Below are 20,266 nucleotides of genomic sequence, written 5' to 3' on the forward strand. Positions count from 1 at the left end.
CCGCAATGGCGATTGGGTTCACGTAGTTCACCTGCGTATTCGTAGTTGCCTCCGAATCCCCTCTGTCTAACTGCTCCTGAAGTTGATGGACTTCTCCCTGCAGCTGCTTTAGATTGCTCGTTGTATTGCTACGTACGGTCGTGTATTGCTGCCTCTCCTGTATTGGACTCTTGAACGAATGAGTAATAATTGTCGCTGGTTTTTTCTCTATTGTCGATCTTAACGCTGGGTGTCCCTGTAGTGTCACCACTGGACTTCTTGCAATGCAGTCCGCATTCATTGTCACGATTCCATTATTATGCACTTGTATTTTTCCTCGTTCCTCCCCGCACACATAGGTTAATTTTACTTCTTGTGTTGTAGCAAAAATCCAAGAGTTTGGAGCATCAAGAGGGTACCATATGCTTGTCGTGTTAATCCTTTCGGGTTAGCAGCTGGATTTTTGTTCAGATTGAACGGCAGCTAGGGAGCATTGGAATTGTTCGTGCGCGGGCCCCAACGTCGTTTGTTTTATATTGCACAGCATTGGTCCCTTTGACATCTTCATGCATTGGTTTAGCTCTTCCACCGTAAGTGCGAAATGTCGATCTCGATGATCACTAATCGCTAGATATTTGGTCTCTGTCTCCGTTGCGATTATGTGATCTTGGGTGGCTACTGGAATTGGCGTCAATTGGTACACGTCGTACTCCTCTTCGTCCACTAATGGTATTTTAGTATGGAATATGAGGGTGTCGTCCAATTCCTGGACTTCTGATACCATTACTTGATAGATATCATGCATAGTCTCATGTGTCACAGGCAGTCGCCTCCCTCTCGGGAGATGGGCCTGTATGTTTATAAGCTCCTTTTGTAGCTGACTTACGGAGATTATTGCTGGGCTGACTATGCCCCTTTTTAAACCGGTTACGATGTTGATGACTGCCGTCTGGGTCCTCTTGATATGCCCTGCTATTAATGTTAGTTCTGATGACACCTGCGCTATGTTCCCAGTTCGTATGGTATTTTCGAGGTCTGTGACGTGTGTTTCCATGTGTCTTACCCTGCGTTCCATTTCATCATTACTCGTTCTCATCACGTTTATTGTGCTGTCTAAGATATACGTCTGATTCTTGAGTAAATGCGTATTGTGCAGTTCCTTAGCTTGGATTTTCCGGATGACCTCCTCCATATTCTGCGCATACTGAGAGTCTAAAACTCCAAACAGCCCGTTGGCGAGATTTCCTACCAGATTCAGGGCTCCTCTCCGTTGTCGATAATGATTGAATAGCTGTTGGCCATCGTATAGCTTGCTGGCCTCTTGTTCGAGCACCTGTATTATTGTTGGACATGACCCGCCTCGCAGACACCAGGTTGACAATTCTTCAATATTTTTCTTAAACGCAGTGATTTCCTGCGCTAACAGCCGTAGATCAGAATATGATATGATCGTCCATTCTGCGGACATCAGAGCTATTCTATTCCTTAATTCTACATATGTTTCCGTATTGTTAGGTAATGGGCCTACCTTTACGGGAAGTTCAGCCATGATTGGGACGGCTTGAGTGGCGTTGGCAATGGCCAGCAGCACTATGACTTGGAACATAACCTTGGGGATCTTCTAGCACCCTTTGTCACTTCTTTGGGTGCCCTTTGATTGCCTAGTGGTAGCACAGCCAGCCGATGAATCGCTCTCGTGCATTCTCGTGCTCATGTCCGGATGCTGACGACTCGAATCGCACCGTCCTTTCCTGCGTGTACCGTCACTATTCTCCCAAGTGGCCACTGTAATGGTGGCATGTTGTCTTCCTTTATTACCACTAGGTCTCCTACGGCAACCGTCTTGTCCATTTTGATCGGTTTTGTAGTTCCTGCAGGTACTCGTGGCTCCATCTTTTCCAGAAGTCCTGTCTGACCTTGTCTATTTGTTTCCATCTTGTCACTAGACCCGATCGTACTTCCTTGTTATGAATGTCAGGAGATGCGGTTATTGGTCCTCCGATCAAGAAGTGCCCTGAAGTCAATGCCGACAGGTCGCGTGGGCTGGAAGAAATGGGAGTAAGAGGCCGTGAGTTTAGTATTGCCTCTATGTCGATAATCACTGTTTCTAATTCTTCATACGTCAAATCTGCTGTTGACACCGTGCGGATCAACAAATGTTTTGCTGATTTCACTGCCGCCTCCCACAGTCCTCCGAAATGAGGTGCCCGCTGTGGAATAAAATGGAATTCTGTTCCTAACTGCGAGCATGTTTTAGTAATTGTCTCTCGAGCCTCATCCGAGTATATCGTGGTTTTTAATTCCCGTAGCTCGTTCTTCGCCCCGACAAAATTCGTGGCGTTGTCACAATAGATGCTCCTTGCGACTCCTCTCCTTCCATTAAATCTTTTAAGTGCTGCCAAGAATGCTTGAGTGGTTAGATCTGACACCACTTCTAAATGTACTGCCTTGGTGGTGAAACAACAAAAAATGGCTAAGTAGACCTTATGGGGTTTCTTTCCTCGGATTTTGTAATGCACAAAAAATGGTCCGCAGTAATCCACCCCACTGATATTAAATGGTCTTGTCATTTGTACTCGATCGGTTGGTAGCGGACTCATGATTTGATTTAACAACCTTGGTCGAGCTCGGCAGCAGGTGATGCAGCGTCGTACTGTCGTCAATGCAAGTTGTTTTCCCTTGATCGTCCAAAATTGTTGTCGCGTATTTGCCAACAGTGCCTGCGGGCCACAATGCTTAAGCTGCCGATGCTTGTTCTCAAATATGAGCCGTGTTATTTCATGACCCGCTGGCATCAACATAGGATGTTTTTCATCGAATGCTAGACTTGAATTCTGGAGTCGTCCTCCAACTCGCAGTACCTTGTTTTTGTCCAGAAACGGGTCTAATGACCGATACGGATCTGATACTGCCACACAACCGTTCTTCTGCAACTGCGTTATGGTAGGCTGGAATGCTATTCCTTGTATCCGTTGTATTATTCGTTGTAATGCCCTTGCTCGTTGTTCCGGAGTTATTGGTCCTGTTTCTTTCTGATTGCCTGGCCGACAATTATTTCCAAACCGCAACATCCAGGCTGTTATTCCTACCAGCGTGTCAAATGACCCATGGTGACTGATTTCCGTTGTCCAATCATCGATTTTGATTAGACTCAGGACGTGATTGGTTATAGTCCGTTGTTCGGGGTCCTTCGTGTTCAGCATGTGCTTAGTCTGTTGTTTCCAGGTTTCTTGGTTAGTTGTCAGAAATGGCGGACCATTAAACCACAATTCCTTATGTTTAAGCTGTGTCGCTGAACATCCTCTTGACGCAAGGTCTGCTGGGTTGTCTTCTGATGCTACATGCACCCATTGCTCCGGATTTGATAGTTCATGAATCCGAGCAATTCGGTTTGCTACGAACGTATGAAATGATGATGCTGTTGCGTTTATCCATGCCAACACTATTGTAGAATCCGTCCAATATTGGACTTCATCGATCCTTATCCGTAGATCCTTTTTGATTCTTTCTGCTAACTCAGCTCCTAGGACCGCTGCACATAATTCTAGTCTAGGCAATGTTTGTTTTGCTAGGGGGGCCACTCGTGATTTCGCGCATAGCAGATTACTTACTATTGGACCGGCGGATGTGATTGTACGAAGATAAGCAGCCGTCCCATAAGCGACTTCTGACGCATCAGAAAATATATGCAGTTGGACGGCTGCTGGGTCTGCCTGTGGAAGCGGATGCCTGGCGAGCTCAATGGTAGCCAATACCTGACTATCATTTCGAAATGCCTGCCAATGGGTTGTATCTTCCTTGTCCAATTCAGTATCCCAGTCTAACGATTTTTGCCATAGTTGCTGCATAAATATTTTTGCCGCTGTCGTTATTGGGCATAGTAACCCTAGTGGATCAAATATTTTGGCTAATTCAGAGCACACAACTCGTTTTGTGACTGTCCCTTGTTCGTATGGCGTCGCGCGTCCTTGGAGCTTATCTTCCTTAATATTCCACACTATTCCTAGTGTTTTTATTGTTGCATCCGAAAATTTGCTGAAATCGAGGTCCAACGCCTGGTCGCCCCTTGGAATATCCTTAAGTAACTTTGGGTGATTTGCGCACCACTTCCTCAATCTTAGTTTTGCCGACCCTAGAATTGCATGTAAGTAACGCATTTTCTCTAGTGGGTTTCGTCGCCATACTATGAGTTGATAGCCTTTGTCTTGGGGATGAACCCATATTTGTCGATACATTTTCTCTACTTCTGCTGTGAACACAAAACGGTGAGTCCAGAACCGTAACAAAATTGATAGTAAATCACTCTGAACTGTCGGCCCGACCCTTAGGATGTTGTTAAGGCTCTTTCCTGTTGAGCTAGGAGCCGAAGCGTCAAAAACCACTCTTAATTTTGTGGTGGAGCTGTCTGGTTTTAGGACACAATGGTGGGGAATGAAATAATGATTCCTTGGTACACTGGAAAGCTGTACCTCCGTCATGTGATTCAAACGTTCATACTCATCCATAAAGCTCACGTATCCTTCTAGCAGTGCTGGATCCCGTTCTAACCGACGTTCTAGGCTGGAGAATCTCTGTTCAGCCAAAGCTAATGTTTTTCCTAGTTCCCTTGGATTTTCTGCGAACGGCAATCTTACCATTAGTCGTTGATCCGGGCAGATTTGAACGTTTGATAAAAAATGTTCTTCACAAAGCCTCTCTTGGATTGTCATTGCTGGTACCTCAGTGTTAAACGTATCTAGCTTCCAAAATTTTTCTAGGGCTGGTAATGGGTCTTCTCGTGTTATTGTCATGACATTTCCTGCCATGGCTGCTGGCACTCGTCGTCTCACTCCGCCGAACACAATCCACCCAAGAGCAGTTTCTTGTAGAGTTGGCTTACCATCCCCCAAATCGATAAGTCTGGGTCTTATCAATCGAGAATACACCTCGGCTCCCAGAAGCAAGTCTATGCTTCCGGGTTGACCGAATTTCGGGTCCGCCAATACTACCGTGCTCGGAATACTGAGTCCTTCATCTATGGATTCCGACGGTAGGTTTTTCGTCAGTTGTGGTAAGATAAACACTTCAATCTCCTTTTGAAAATTTGAACTTAACGATGGCAGCCGTACACGTGCCCTTGACGAAGATCCCTGCGCCGTGTGTCCAATTCCTAGGATACCTTGTGAAGTGCTGAAAGTGGGGAGACCAAGTTGATCTGCCATACTTCTGGACATGAGATTTAGCTGAGAGCCAAGGTCGATGACTGCGCGACATTTTTCTCGCCTTGCGGTTTGTCCTTGTAGTGCCACATGGCTGTGGCGAGGAATACGTACGCGTTTGGCTGTTGGCCGAGGGCCAACGCAAACACCTCGTTAATCATTGGGTTTGGCTGATTTGGACCTGAAACGTTCATTGCTTGCAAAGGTTGATCTCAGGTAGCAATGGCAACAACCGGTGCCGTGGAATCTGCATGTTTGTGTAACATGGAATGATGCCGTTGACGGCAAAAACGACAGGTCATTGGCGACGGGCAGCTGTTTGCCTTATGGTAGGTTGACAGACAATTGGCATAGCCTGCCATCTTCGTCATTGCCTGCCGACGTTCTTCCGGATTCATTCTTCGAAACATGTTGCAGGATAATGGCCGGTGTGTGGCTATGTTGCAAATCTTACAAATGTTATCTCGTGATACCAATGTTTTGGGTTGAGCGTCCAATGTTTCCAACATGCCGGATCGCCGTTCTAAGAAGGCTAAAACGCTTTCCAGCAACGGGACTTCTGTTGGTGAGTTGGCTGAGTCTTCGAGAGCGGCTAACGTATACTGATCTAGTTTCCGCCGCACTAAGAACCCTATAATTGGATCCCAGCTTTTTGTGCAGATTTCCAGGTTTTTTAGAGTACTCATTGAATTCTTGATCGTGTCATGTAAGGCTCTGAGTTGGCGTGAAGAGCCATCTATAGGCTTATAGTCAACAATTTTTGCTATGGCGGCGAATACTAGTATTTTTCCGTTCTGATACCTGGCCTTTAACCGCAACCAGGTGTCGTCATAACCACCCTGTGAGAAGGCTGTGTCTGTCAAGACGCTCCTCGCTTCGCCACGAAGCGAACTCTGTAGAATATGTAGTTTTTGACTGGCCGAATATGGTTTGTTATGTACCAATTCCACAAAGAGATCATGGAACCGTGGCCAGTCTAGATACTCGCCATTGAATTCCGGAATGCTAATTGGCGGTAGTGCCAAGTTTAGGCTCATTGGCGCGTCGTTTTCTCGAAGCAAGTTCATTTCGTACTCCTCATATAACGTGTGGAATTGGGCTAGCTCTGCTTAGGCCCGAGCTGCGGCTCCAGGTGTGCTATCCAATTCATCGTGGGCTTGCCTCAGTAATGCCCAATGGAGATCCAAGTGTCTTTGTAGGGCTGGGGTGACGGTTGGAGCGTTTGAGGCTAATGTTAATGATGATTCCAATTCGTTGCATCTTCTCTGCAACTGTCGAATTACCGTGTCAGTTGTGGAGCTTCCCTTGACTTGCTCTCCTGTTGTGATCTTGATGTTGGCTGAAGTTCGTCTGGGGGCCTTTGGTGGATCACTTCCAGTCGGTATATTGTCATGGAAGACCTTTTGATACTTCTCGACCAGCTCCTTAAGTGCGATTAGTCGTGAGGAGTATTCACTTCCCGTGGGTAATGCCGCTTGCTGGACCTCTTCATCCAGCTCACAAAATTGTTGCCAGAGCTCCGTTAGTTGTTCTAATCTGCCGGCATAATAGCCTTCTCGGAGGCGTCGGTCGGCAGAATCTTTGCCATAGTTTTTAATAAGCTGTTGTATTTTTCCTTGCAGCTCGTTTTGATCGTCTAACAACCGATTGTGTAAATCGATTCTGCTTTGGTTTGTCTGCTCGATGAATGAAGTCGACATAGTGCAGTTATTCAGTAAGTCGGCTACTGCGGTTCTTAAGATAGGCTTGACAGGTGATTGTGTAAGCAAGTCTTACCTGTGCAAACCAGTGTGCGTTGCCTATGCGGAAGGCGGATGCTGAAGTGTGATCCTTTGTTGGTAAAGGATTACGTCGGGGTCACCAATGTTCTTGCTTAAGGTAGATGGGCAAGGTCGGGTCTCTCCGCGGGACGAGGAGGGGTATAAACGCTCGTCGCTGGCACGGGGACGCTGGGTATTGCAGTCGGATCGCGTCGCGACACGGGTGACTATGGGTATCACGGTGCCGGACCACAGGCGATATGGACTGTGTGAGTAGAGGTACCGGATACTCGTGTAACCGGGGATCAACAGTATGTTGAGGTCACGCCGCGGGACAAGGAGGATAATGGCACACCTGTCGCTAGCACGGGGACACTAGAGAGCACAGGACGATTCGCGTCGCGACATAGATAGCTAGGGTAGTATGGTGCCGGACCACAGGCGATCGATGAGCTGTGTTAGGGTGAGTTGACAAGAGTCTTACGTGATAGAAGTAATTCGACTTGTGAGTGTTTAGATTTATAACTGACTTTATTGAGCTGTTGGTTAGCGCTTAAATACTATCATGACCCGGAAGACTTGGGCATGCATTATCTGCTATGTTAGCATCGGGTTGGGGCTGCAAGCGTGTTGACCTATTTTAGCTGATTGTCTACGCTGCAAAGTCAGCAGTATGCTGCTTGCTGCTTGACCCATACTGCAGCGTCGGCACTATACTGTGCTGCTACTGTGCGCTTGGTCGCTGTTCCGTATAAGTTGCATTGGTCGTCTGTACTGCTTGCTGACAACTTACAACTCCGTCGTGTTGGGGGTTGCGTGTGTTTGACCCGTGCTGCGCAACCTTGCTAGACCGAGCTGAGTACTTTGGTTACGAACACATACCAAAGGGGGAAAAACCCGCGGAGGAGCCTTCTTCGTATAGGCCACTCTGCATGCTGGACACGGTGGGTAAAATTCTCGAAAGAATAATCCACTCCCGGCTAGAAGGTGCCCTTGTCGAAACCAACGGCCTCTCAGAGATGCAGTATGGTTTTCGGAAGGGGCTACCCACCATCGACGCCGTCGGTAAACTGTGTGAAATCGCAGATAAAGCCATTGAGGGGAAAAGGTGGTTGTACGGCACTAAGCAGTACTGCATAGTGGCAACGTTGGATGTAAAAAACGCTTTCAACTCCGCTAGCTGGCACCACACACTAAATGCACTGAGCAACCTAAATGTACCAGTGTATATACAGAGAGTAATAGCGAGCTACTTTGAAGGCCGCCTGCTCCTGTACGAAACTGATTGCGGGCAATCGACCCACGGGGTCACCGGGGGAGTTCCCCAAGGATCAGTCCTAGGCCCTTTGTTATGGAATGCCATGTACGATGGGATACTTAGGATCACGATGCCCGAAGAGGCACGACTCATTGGTTTCGCGGATGACGTGGCCATAGTAGTTACGGCAAAGAAACTCCCAGATGCGGAAAGAATCTGCAACAAAGCGGGGAAACGAGTATGCTGTGCGTTCCGCGCGGTATTCCATGACACGGCGCTGGTAATATCGGGAGGCATACCGATTGATCTGCTGGCAGTGGAATCAGCTAACATCCGCACAGACAGCACAGGGGTCGCAACTGTAGAATCCCTACGGAAAAGGTGGAGAGAACTCACCATTGCTAAGTGGCAAGAGAGGGACGTATAAGCTTATCCCAGAACTGCAGAGATGGCTGGGACGGAAGCATGGACATGTTGACTTTTACTTAACGCAACTGTTGACGGGACATGGATTCTTTAAATACTACCTGAATAGGTTTAAGCATGAACGTTATCCGCACTGCCCACTCTGCGAGTCGGTTAATGAAGACGCAGAACACATGTTTTTTGTCTGTCCGAGATTCGAAAACGAACGAAGAGATCTGAGCATAAGGGTTGAGACGCCAGCCGCTTGTAACCTGGTGGACATTATGCTTGAATCAGAAGTAAATTGGTCTGCGGTATGCAACATGGTCATAATAGTACTCAAAAAACTGCGCATCGCAGAAAGACTGCGAAATTCCAATAGGATAGAATCCTAGAGAGCCCTAAGGGCATAAAAGGAACCACAAATAACCGAGTGCGTAGTTTCTTTTAATCTTTATTCTTTCTCTTTCTTAATGGTTTACAATTTCTTTTACATTTTCTTTCTTCTTATACATCTCCGACATATATATCTTTAATATATATATATATATATATACAAGGGTGGTCAAAAGTATTTTCACAAAAAAAAAGTTAAATATATTCATAATTTGAACTTACATCTTGTTAACTTTGGTATCAATGGAAAGGTAATTTAAATGCCGTTTGAATGATAAAATACATTTCTTAACACATTCAGTACTTATTGAAAAGGACGAATTTGTGTGAAAATGTCCTTTTTGAACTTTTTTCCTCGACTTGAAAACTTAAATTTTTTGATGCAAAAAGTTTCTTCAAACATAAATAATAGTAACTGCAAAAAGAATTTTTCAAAAATCATTTTGCTTATATTTTTTATGGTTTTTTAAAGGTGACACTGTCGGAAAAAATTTGTATGAAAAAGAGAAAAATATGCCTAAAATGCATGTTTCTAAGCATTTTCAAAAAATCATAAAAAATATAAGCAAAATGATTTTTGAAAAATTCTATTTGCAGTTACTATTATTTTTGTTTGAAGAAACTTTTTGCATCAAAAAATTTAAGTTTTCAAGTCGAGGAAAAAAGTTCAAAAAGGACATTTTCACACAAATTCGTCCTTTTCAATAAGTACTGAATGTGTTAAGAAATGTATTGTATCATTCAAACGGCATTTAAATTACCTTTCCATTGATGCCAAAGTTAACAAGAGTAAGTTCAAATTATGAATATATTTAACTTTTTTTTTGTGAAAATACTTTTGACCACCCTTGTATATATATATATATATGTAGGATCGCCGGTGATTGGTTCAAAGATAATCTCAACAATTACGTTTAATGACTTTATTAAATCGAGAAACAATAAGATATTCAGTTTTACATCTTCTTCCTCGGAAAACAGAAAGCAAAAACGAGTACTTGGTGCGACGATTCTTTTCGTGCGGTATCGAATACAATATTTTGACAGAGTTGTAAGCGATGATTTTACGTTAACAGATTTGAATATACCTTAATGTAAATAACGTAAAATAAGTTTAGGCAGAGCTGTTGTAGACATGACCACTACTCGTCTTTTTTTCCTTTCCCACAATCGGCCATCCTGAATCATCATTCGGCTCCAATGATGGTTCTCTGCAGACTCTGACTGAGGATTCCATTTCTTCTTATATCTAGCGACGGTTGATGTTTTCCTTGGACCTTCATGGTCACCAAATTTCTCCACGTGATATCGGCCATAGGGAAGAGTCCTGACTACTTTGTAAGGTCGAAAGAATTTTGGTTTTAACTTTAAACCGGTGCCGTACTGTGTGCGCTGTATGGCGACGAGCTCGTTGATTTCGTAATTCACCTCCTTCTTACGACCCTTGTTAAAGGACCTACGATTCTCTTGCTGAATTTTGGAGATGTTATTCTTCGCTTCCATACGAACGGTCTATCTCTCTCTTGGTCCAATTCTTCGATAGCGGCGTCTTCAAGGAACGTGTTGAGTCCGGATAGTTTGTTAGTCCTCATTTCAACCCCTGTTAATATCCTGAAAGGTGATAATTTCGTGCTTCTTGGGGGTGTGCTGTTCATTACTTGCTGCACAACCTCTAGATGTTTATACCAGCTGGACGATTTCTCTTGACAAAGCTTGGCCATCATTGGGATTACGATTTTGTGGATTCGCTCCACTTGACCATTTCCTCGGGGATCTCCAGTGGCTATCATTAGATGCTGTATCCCGTTCTCGTCGCAGTATTGCCTAAATGTGTTTCCAACAAACGCTGCCCCTCCATCTGATATTATGCGCTTAGGGTTCCCAAACACTGCCGCTTGACGGGTAAGTCGATCGATAACTCCTTCAGCGGTTGTATTTTTTTGTCGGGTGGAGCCAGAAAAACTTAGAAAACGCATCGATCACGACAAGAATGTAATTGTAGTTCTTACTGGTCTGATATGTTTCCAACGGCTTATCATCTTTGTTAATGGGTGTTAAGAAAACTTCCTTTTTGCCTGCCTTGCCTTCCGAAATAATACATTCGACGCAACTCTTGACCACTCTTATTACTTTCTTCGATAAGTTCGGTATATAAAATGTCTTCTCGACAGCCTCTTGACTTCTTTTCACTGAGAAATGTCCTTGCTTATGGGCCATACGAATGATTTCTTCATCCATTAATGTCGGCACCACAATCAGTTCTTTGACAGGATCCTTGTGCAATATGCCATGCTTAATAAAGAAGTCACCATATGTGCTGTTTTCGAGGGCGGCCATTACTGCCCGAACCCATTCATCCTGCGACTGTGCTTCCTGCAACTTGTGATGCAGAGTGTCTTCCAGCATTAGACATGAAACACGACTTAAGGCGTCTACGTGACGCATTTTGCTGCCGCTTCGATGCTCGATGACATAGTCATAATCCCGGAGGAACAAGTTCTTGACTGCTTGCGTTTTGGCCTCTTACTGTCTTATGGTCTCTCCTTCCACAATGTACCCCATAAAGTCTACCTTTCCCTTCAGAAACTGGCATTTGCTCAACTTAATTTCCAAGTTAAACTCCGAAGCTCGATTTAGGACACGCTCTAACTTTTGTATTCCTTCATTTACATTCTTAGAGGGAATAATGAGATCATCCATGTATGTTACGACTGTACCATCTTGCACCATATCTAGTAGAATCGCATAAATGTATCTTAAAAATACGGCTGGTGAGTTCGAAATTCCAAAAGGCACATATAAAAACTCGAATTGCCCTGCAAGTTATCAAGCTCATGATCCCAGCCTCCTTAGCCAATTTATAAACAAACTCTTCATATACAATTCTTAGCTGAGAACGCCTTCCAGCTCGAGCGCCCAGCCGCCTTACCCAAGTCGTAAACAATTTCTTATAAAAAACAATTCTTAGCTGGGAACCCCTTCTTCAGCGTTCCCATAGAATCCCAGTTAGCTCCCCCACTTCAATCGAAGTTAATTATTAAGATTCAATTGCGCCGCGGTCCTCCTAGCATACACTAAGCTGTGTCTAGGTAATGTAAACACAAGCATCCGGTCAACACCCGGCGAGCCCCAAAACTGCAGCGTAATCCGTTTAGCAATCGAGCGGAGAATTTGATCATCCGATTTCCCGACTCTCTTGAGTCCAACCCTTGTCCAACTCTTAATGAGTTCCCCAATTCTCTTAAACCGAGGTTTGTTTATCAGATAATCGGCCCTTGGCCAGGCAGGCGGTTTTTGCATCCGAGAAGATCGGTTCAATAGAAGAATCATTGTGAACAGTAGAATAAAAGTGGGTATTAAGGAAAAGTTGTAAAGTTGTAACTTAGTGAACGCTTAAATGGCTCTAATTAAAAGATTTAAAATAAATAACTAACGGTTTTAAAGTGAAAAGGAACTTGCGTGGTCAAATAAAAACCTAAACAACCGACAAAAAGTTCGTGTTTAAAACGAAGGAGGAAATTAATAAATGAAATAATCCACTTTGTCTACAACACTCCGCTAATTAATAATCGGCATAATAAACCTACTGTTCAACAAAAAAAAACTAAACGGTCTCAAAAAAATAATTCACAAAATTAAACTAAAATTGCAAGACTGTGAAAGTGAAAGTTGATACAAAAAATATCGACTGAGAAGTAAAAGGCAAATGCAATTACAAATCTAAAAAATACAAATTCAATAAGATGGAAAAGCTGAGCCGATTAGAAAACAAACCGAAGGAAGAGCTGAAGGCAATCCCTCGCAAAAAATTAACAACCACAAAAATAAATTGAAGGGAGAGCTGAAGGCCATCCCTCGCTCAAAACAACCAAGAAGGATCATCAAGGAAAACAGAAGACCTCATATTAATCCCAGGAAGAAAAAAAGACAATTAGTGAGCGTATACTGTTTATTTTTTTATATTTTATTTAAGTACTATGAGCAACAAAATTTTTAAATAAAATCAAACAAGGTGGAAGACCTCATTAACGATTTTGAAAGAATTCTCACCATGACCCTACCACAACCTGCAATGGCTTCTAGCAGCCAAGCTAATAACCAAGTGAGCGAATTAATTGCACATATTGTAAATAATGAATTGAATCCTTTAAGGAATGAGATCGTGAGTTTAAAAGCACAACTAAATCAAAATATAAAAAAGGTTGAAGATTTTCAAGTAGAAGTCATTGGCCCAAATATTAAATGTGAAACTTCCTTTGAAATTATCAAATCAGTCAGGGAATTTAAAGGAGAAGAAGACAAATATGTGAGTTGGAGGGAACCAGCAGAAATAGCCATGGGACAATATGCTAGAGGTAGCGAAAGGTTTTTTTCTGCATTATCAATCTTGAGGAACAAAATAACTGGCACAGCAAACGATGCCCTAACACACAATGGAACGGTAATAAATTTTGACGCCATAATGGCAAGGTTGGACTTTCTTTTTAGCGACAAACGTCCAATCCATATAATTGAGCAAGACTTAGGAGTACTAAGTCAAGGGAAACTGTCCATAATGGAATATTATGGGTTAGTTAATTAAAAACTAACTCTTCTAATAAATAAAACCATTATGACTTACGGCAGAAATAAGCCTTTAACTGCTGAAATGAACGAAAAACACAAAAAGACAGCTCTAAGAGTATTCATAACTGGCCTCAACGGCCATATCTCAGACGTCATATTTTCTATGAATCCGCCAGACTTACCGAACGCTATGGTAATAGTACAAGAACAAGAAAGCAATAATTTGAGGGCCCAATTCGCTAACAATTTCACATCATCACAGCGCAGGAGTTATGAGTCAAATTTATTCGGGTACCAAAACTCAAATAATAGACCCAAGCAAAGTAACCATAATAACCATAATAGTAATCAAAGGAATACTAACAACTTGAGGTTTAATCAACCCGATAGCCAGAATAGAAACAATTATACTCAAAATAAAAATCTTAATTGGAATCAGGGCAAACAGTATAATCCACAATATAATTCCCATAATCAATGGAATTCCAATAAAGCTCAGCAAAGCAAGCCAGAACCGATGGACGTAGATGAATCCTTACAGGTTCAGAATAGGCCAAAGTACAATCAGGGTTATAACAGTTATGGCAACAACAACTATACCAGAATAAATGGAACAAAAATAAAAAGCAGGAGACACAAACAACTCCGCAAAATAATCCGCAGAACAAAAGAGAACCAACAGGAACGGTTTACCAACCGGCTAATAAAACTATGCGAATAAATAATATCCATTTTTTAGGCGATACCCTAGCAAAATAAATAAAAAACTTAAAATTCTAATTGACACAGGAGCAACCTCCTGCTATATCAAATCAGGGATATATAAAAACAAAAACGAGCTTCCTATATATAAAAGAGTATCTACGGTTAATGGATATTCTATAATTAAATATTATCATATGGTAACGATCTTCGATACGCGTTACACATTTTATGAAATAGATGGGTTAAAATCAGACTTTCTAATAGGTTACAACCTATTGAAAAAAATAGGAGCTGTAATTGACACAGAAAAAGGAGTAATAAGATATGGGGGTAAAGAAGAAAAATTGATTTTTGATAATGACAGTTCTTTTAACCAACTTTCCTTATCTGAAGAAAAAACAATTCTTCCATTAAAGGAATTTATTATACGAAAATACTTTGATGAAAAGCCCAAATTCAGAACTGAGTCTGAAGAGGCAAATCAAAGCAAAACAAGTTTGGGATTTAAATATCCTAAACACGCCGTCGTAGATGTATCCGACAATCCAGAGCGCGCCGTCGTTGAAGTATCCGAAATTTCAAGTTTGGGATTAAAAAATCCTGAACAAGCCGTCGTTGAATTATCCGACACCAATCAAATAAATAATATTAGTGAATCAATTCCAAACCAAAGAATGGATTTGGAAAATGAGATAATAAATATTATCAATAAAGAGCACTCGAAGATAAATATGCAAGTCCCTTTCAGGACTGATATTCGCGGTGAAATAAACACCGAAAACGACAGAGCTATTTATAGCAAACAGTACCCGTATGCTCTATCGGCTTCAGATTTCGAAAACTCTGAAGTTAATCAATCGCATGTTAAAAGAAGGAATTATAAGACCAAGCAAAAGCCCCTATAATTCTCTAGTTTAAGTGGTACCAAAAAAAGGTTTTAATGAAGATGGTACCGCAAAACTCAAATTAGTTATAGACTATAAAAAACTAAATGAAAACACCATTCCGGACAGATATCCAATGCAAGATCCTTCGGTGATTTTGTCAAACCTTGGAAAAGCAAAACACTTTTCCACGATCGACTTGGAGTCTGGGTTTCACCAGATTCTCATGAAAGAGACAGACATTGAACAAAATTCATTTTCTATAAATAACGGAAAATATAAATTCTTGAGAATGCCATTTGGGCTAACGAACGCTCCCAGAATATTCAAACGTGCAATGGATGACATTTTGAGAGAACGAGTAGGAAAAACATGTCATGGATGACGTTATTATGTTTTCTAAAACAATAGAACAACACTACAAGGACTTAATCGTCAAAATTAATATATTGCTGAACGCAAATATGAAAATTTCAATCGAAAAATCAAAGTTCTTCAAATTAGAAACCACATTTCTTGGCGACGTAGTTTCTCACATGGTAATCAAAACAGACCCCGAAAAAATATCTACAATTTTAAAATATCCAATTCCAAAACACATTCGAGAGCTTAGAAGCTTCCTAGGCCTTACCGGCTATTACAGAAAATTTGTGCAAAACTACACAAAAATTGCAAAACCTCTGACAAAATATTTGGAAGATCAAAATGGTAAAGTATCCAAAAAAATGTCCCGTAAAATTTCAATACAGTTGGACGATTCAACTGTACGAGCTTTTAACGAGCTCTAAGATAATTTAATTGCACAAATCGAATTGGTACAACCTGATTATAATAAAAAATTTACTTCAACGACCGATGCGTCCGATCTAGCTATTGGTGCTGTTCTTTCTCAGGAATGAAACCCAATAACCTTTATTTCAAAAACTCTAACTAAAGCCGAACAAATATATGCAACCAATAAGAAAGAACTTTTAGCAATAGTTTGGGCATTTAAAAATTTACGAAGCTATTTATATGGCGTAAACAACATAGAAATCTATACAGATCATCAACCACTGTCTTTCTCGATCTCTCAAAAAAATCCAAACATCGAGATGAAAAGATGGTACTCATTCATTGAAAGTTACTCTCCCAAAATAATTTATAAACCGGGATCTACCAATGTAGTCGCTGACGCCTTATCAAGAATTCAAATTAACAACCTAACTGACACTAACGAGACGGTCTCAGATCAAAACACTTAGCATTCTGCAGAAAGTAGTTTTGAGAATGTTATACAAGAAACCCGAAAACCCTTAAACCAGTTTAAGCAAAATTGCTTATAGCAACGGCGAGGTATACAATACATGAGATGGTCAATATATTCGGAAATACAAGACATATAATAGAATTTGATACCCCGGAAAATTTGGTATCAATCTTAAGGGAATACATTCCTCCTAATATAACTATAGGTGTCCACTGTACTTTAGAAGACTTATACAAAATTCAAATTCCACCTAAAGAAACTTTCACAAATAAATTCCTATATACAAAAATATTTGTCCAAGATGTAGAAAATCCTGAAGACAAAGCATTAATAATCGATGAAACTCATTGTAGAGCACACAGGGGACTGGACGAAAATTAAAAACACATTAACAGACTATACTATTGGCCAAATTTGAACAAAAAATTACAGGAGTAATTTAATGTTCATTACTTGTGTCGGGTCACGAAGCCGCAGCAGCTAATTAACTTAATTCGATCTATTATATTAATTGCATCGCGAAAGGTAGCTTTCTCTATCTAGCTCTCTCGTTTTTGGTGTGCTTGCATTCTTGGGCCCAGCATTCGGCTGGCTGTCCCTTTGTACGAATTCTGATCTCGACATTCAATGCACTCTCGTCTCGCCTGCTGTACTCTCTCTCGCTAATAAATTGCCTAAAGCAACCTGAAATTCTAATTCTAATTTAGCACTAACTAATAAAAAAGCTTATTAGTTCAACATTGGTGACCCCGACGTGATATGTGCATAAATAATGCTAAGTGCAAATCATATAAGTCTATTTATTGACATTTTCGTTCTTGCGGCTGCGGTGCATTGGCGGAACAACAATCATAAGGCCTTAAATGCAGTGAGCGCTATAAATAAATAGCAGTTGGTGATTGCGGAAATTTACATATAAGGCGCAAAATCAGCTATACATAGAAGCGTACATAGCCAAGTAACGGGCTGTTACGGGCTGTCATCTTCATGTTGGAGCCGAATTTCGGGCATTTCGTCAGCTGTTGTTGTTGTAGCCCTGCCTACGGGAACTTTTGGAGATATTACCGCTGATGGGCTGATGGGAAACAGGGCAGTATCTTTAAGTGGATTCCCTATCAAGTGCGGCGTTAACTTTATGCGACGACCAACATGTGAGGTTGGAGTTGATTGATGAGCTTCAAGAGTCATTTAAAAAGGTGGTCAGTGAGCTCGAAGAATTGGATTTCGAGGAAATTGAAAGTGATTTAAGTGAGAAATTTGATGACATTCTCGTAATTCTGAAGTCATCGGCTCGATCCGGAATTTCAAAGCGCGCCTCACATCTTCTTTAGCACTCAACTTTTGCTGACGGCATCACTCCGGGAGTCTTCGGCCCCCAGCAGCGTCAGCCTCTATATAGGGCAGCATTGCTGCCCCCACTGGAGCTTCCAAAATGTGACTTTTATTGTATGTTTACCACGATCATAGATAGTCATCCGGACCTCACCAACGTAGAAAAGCTGCAGCATATACGATCATGCCTGAGGGACGCAGCGTTGGAAACTATTCGCTCATTGGAAATTTTGGATGCAACTACGTAATTTCTTTAGATTTGCTGCAAAATGGATTTGATAATCGACGTTTAGCTTTTCAGGCACACATTACTGAATCCTGGGACTAAATGCGGTGCAGAGTGGTTCCGTCTCGACACTTCGGGAGCTGTCCGATAAATTCAAAGCTCATATTCGTGCTCTCAAAGGACTGGGCACGACGGAACAAATCGCAGGACGCATCATCGTCCAAGTCCTGTTCCAAAAGTTGGATCTGGCAAGTCAGGCAAAGTGGGAAGAGCGTTTAGAGGACCCTGCCTTCGTCAATTTAATTCCTACGTGGGAGTCAATGGCATCATTTCTGAAGCAGCGATGCAGGACGTTGGAGACTATGGATTTCGCCATGGCAAACTATGCGCCGGGCAATCAGGTGGGAAGTAACAGAATACCCAATGCGCGTAGATCAGCATTTGTTGCCTCGAATGCTAACCCTTGGATTTTTATATTCTGTAATGATGCGGGGCATTCCATTTCATATTGTCAGAATTTTAAAATCCTGTCTCCTGCGAATAAGCTTCAAGAAGCGAAACGGCTAAGTCTTTGCATAAATTGTCTTAAGGTTGGTCATCAAGTTCGGCAATGCAACTCTAGTAGTTGTCGTGCATGCGGATCTAAGCACCACACCCTGCCTCACCTGGGAAACTCACCTTCCTTTCCTTCACAAGAAGGAGCAAAGCTTCAAGAAACACTTCCCTCTGCCTCACCCTCTGCACTGCCCTCCATTTCGACTGCTCTTAGTGCATGTTTAGTAATGATGTTGTGCTCTTAGCAACGGCTAGCGTTTTAGTAAAAAACCGTTCCGGGGTTTTCGTTCCCTGTCGAGCTCTACTCGATTCGGGCTACCAACTGTATCTAATAACGTCCCGATTCGCAAATCAGCTTCAAGTAAAGAAAATAAAATCTTCAGCATTTGTAACTGGAATAGTAGATTCCAGTTTTGTGACGGACGGTCACTCGGTCAATATTAGGATTCAGTCCCGAACTTCCGAATACTCAGCCAAAATTACCGCGGTAATTGCTCCGAACATTACAGAGCGACAGCCTAGCTTCAACGTCGACATTGGCAGCTGGAACATACCCAAAAATATACAGTTAGCTGACCCAAGGTTTTATGCTCCCCAGCGGGTGGATCTTTTAATCGGAGCCAGCCTCTTTTTCGAGATGTTATGCGTTGACCAAATCAAGCTCCCACCTGGATTACCCCTAATTTAAAAGACGCGTCTGGGTTGGGTTTTTTCTGGAGGTTATGGCCTTTCCAATGGCTCGGCTTTAATGTCGTCTCAAACTGTACTTCTCGCTAGTAGAGAGAATAGTTTCCATCGGTTAGATGATCTTCTTCGACGATTTTGGGAAGTGGAAAGCTGCGCCGAGCCAATTATACGCGCTACTAAGGAAGAATTGGACTGTGAAGCACATTTCGTAAGACACGTCGTTCGTTTGCCAGCTGGTGATTATTCTGTTCGGCTGCCTGCCAAGTTCAATATAGATCTTTTGGGAGAGTCCTACCAGCAAGCTTATCGAAGATTCTTTTCCCTAGGGAGAAAGTTGAATCGTCAGCCAGCCTTGAAGGCTCAATATGCAGCATTCATAAAGGAATACCTCGATCTTGAACATATGTCATCAGTTTCTGCCGCTGACATCGAGTTGTGCCGATACTTCTTGGCTCATCATTGCGTCATAATGGAAGATAGCTCCACTACAAAGCTTCGCGTAGTTTTTGATGGATCGGCGGCTAGTTCCTTAGGCTATTCTCTCAACGATGTTCTTATGGCAGGCCCTGTTATTCAGCCTAAGCTGTTCCATATTCTTCTTCGGTTTCGTCTACACCCAGTAGCAAACACAGGAGACATTTGCAAAATGTACCGCTGTGTTAGGGTTCAGCCTGAGGACAGCCATTTGCAATGCATTTTGTGGATGGATTCCCTTCAGGACCAATTGCGGGTGTTTAAGTTAGACACCGTTACTTATGGCACGAAGCCAGCATCATTTCTGGCCGTGCGAGCTGTGCATCAGTTGTCAGCTGACGAGCATACAGCGTTTCCTTTTGGGGCTGAGGTCATTCGTCGCGATTTTTATGTGGTTGATTTGATATCTGGAGCCAAGTCCAAGGAAGAGGCAGTGATCATTATGGATCAGGCATCAAAACTTCTAGTCAAGGGAAAATGTAAACTTAGAAAGTGGTGCTCAAATGTGTCGGCTGTTTTGAGTAGTAGGGAAACGCGGATTCTGGGACAATTAGCATATTAATGTAGATGTATACAAGTTGTTTACTAGCTG

General features: G+C 42.3%; 1 protein-coding gene across 1 annotated transcript; it reads right to left on the reverse strand.

Moving 5' to 3' along the window:
* Window positions 1-427: 427 nt before the first annotated feature.
* LOC139354452 (uncharacterized) lies at window positions 428-1,585 on the reverse strand. Its single transcript, XM_070998688.1, has one exon. The coding sequence runs from the start codon at window positions 1,583-1,585 to the stop codon at window positions 428-430; it is 1,158 nt and encodes a 385-aa protein (XP_070854789.1).
* Between the last annotated feature and the right edge of the window lie 18,681 nt (window positions 1,586-20,266).

This window comes from Drosophila suzukii (genome assembly GCF_043229965.1).
Source record: "Drosophila suzukii chromosome 2 unlocalized genomic scaffold, CBGP_Dsuzu_IsoJpt1.0 scf_2c, whole genome shotgun sequence".
Classification (NCBI taxonomy): domain Eukaryota; kingdom Metazoa; phylum Arthropoda; class Insecta; order Diptera; family Drosophilidae; genus Drosophila; species Drosophila suzukii.

Excerpts from the sequence above, each read along its gene's own strand:
- LOC139354452 (XM_070998688.1), bottom strand. The coding sequence starts at position 1,585 with ATGTTCCAAGTCATAGTGCTGCTGGCCATTGCCAACGCCACTCAAGCC.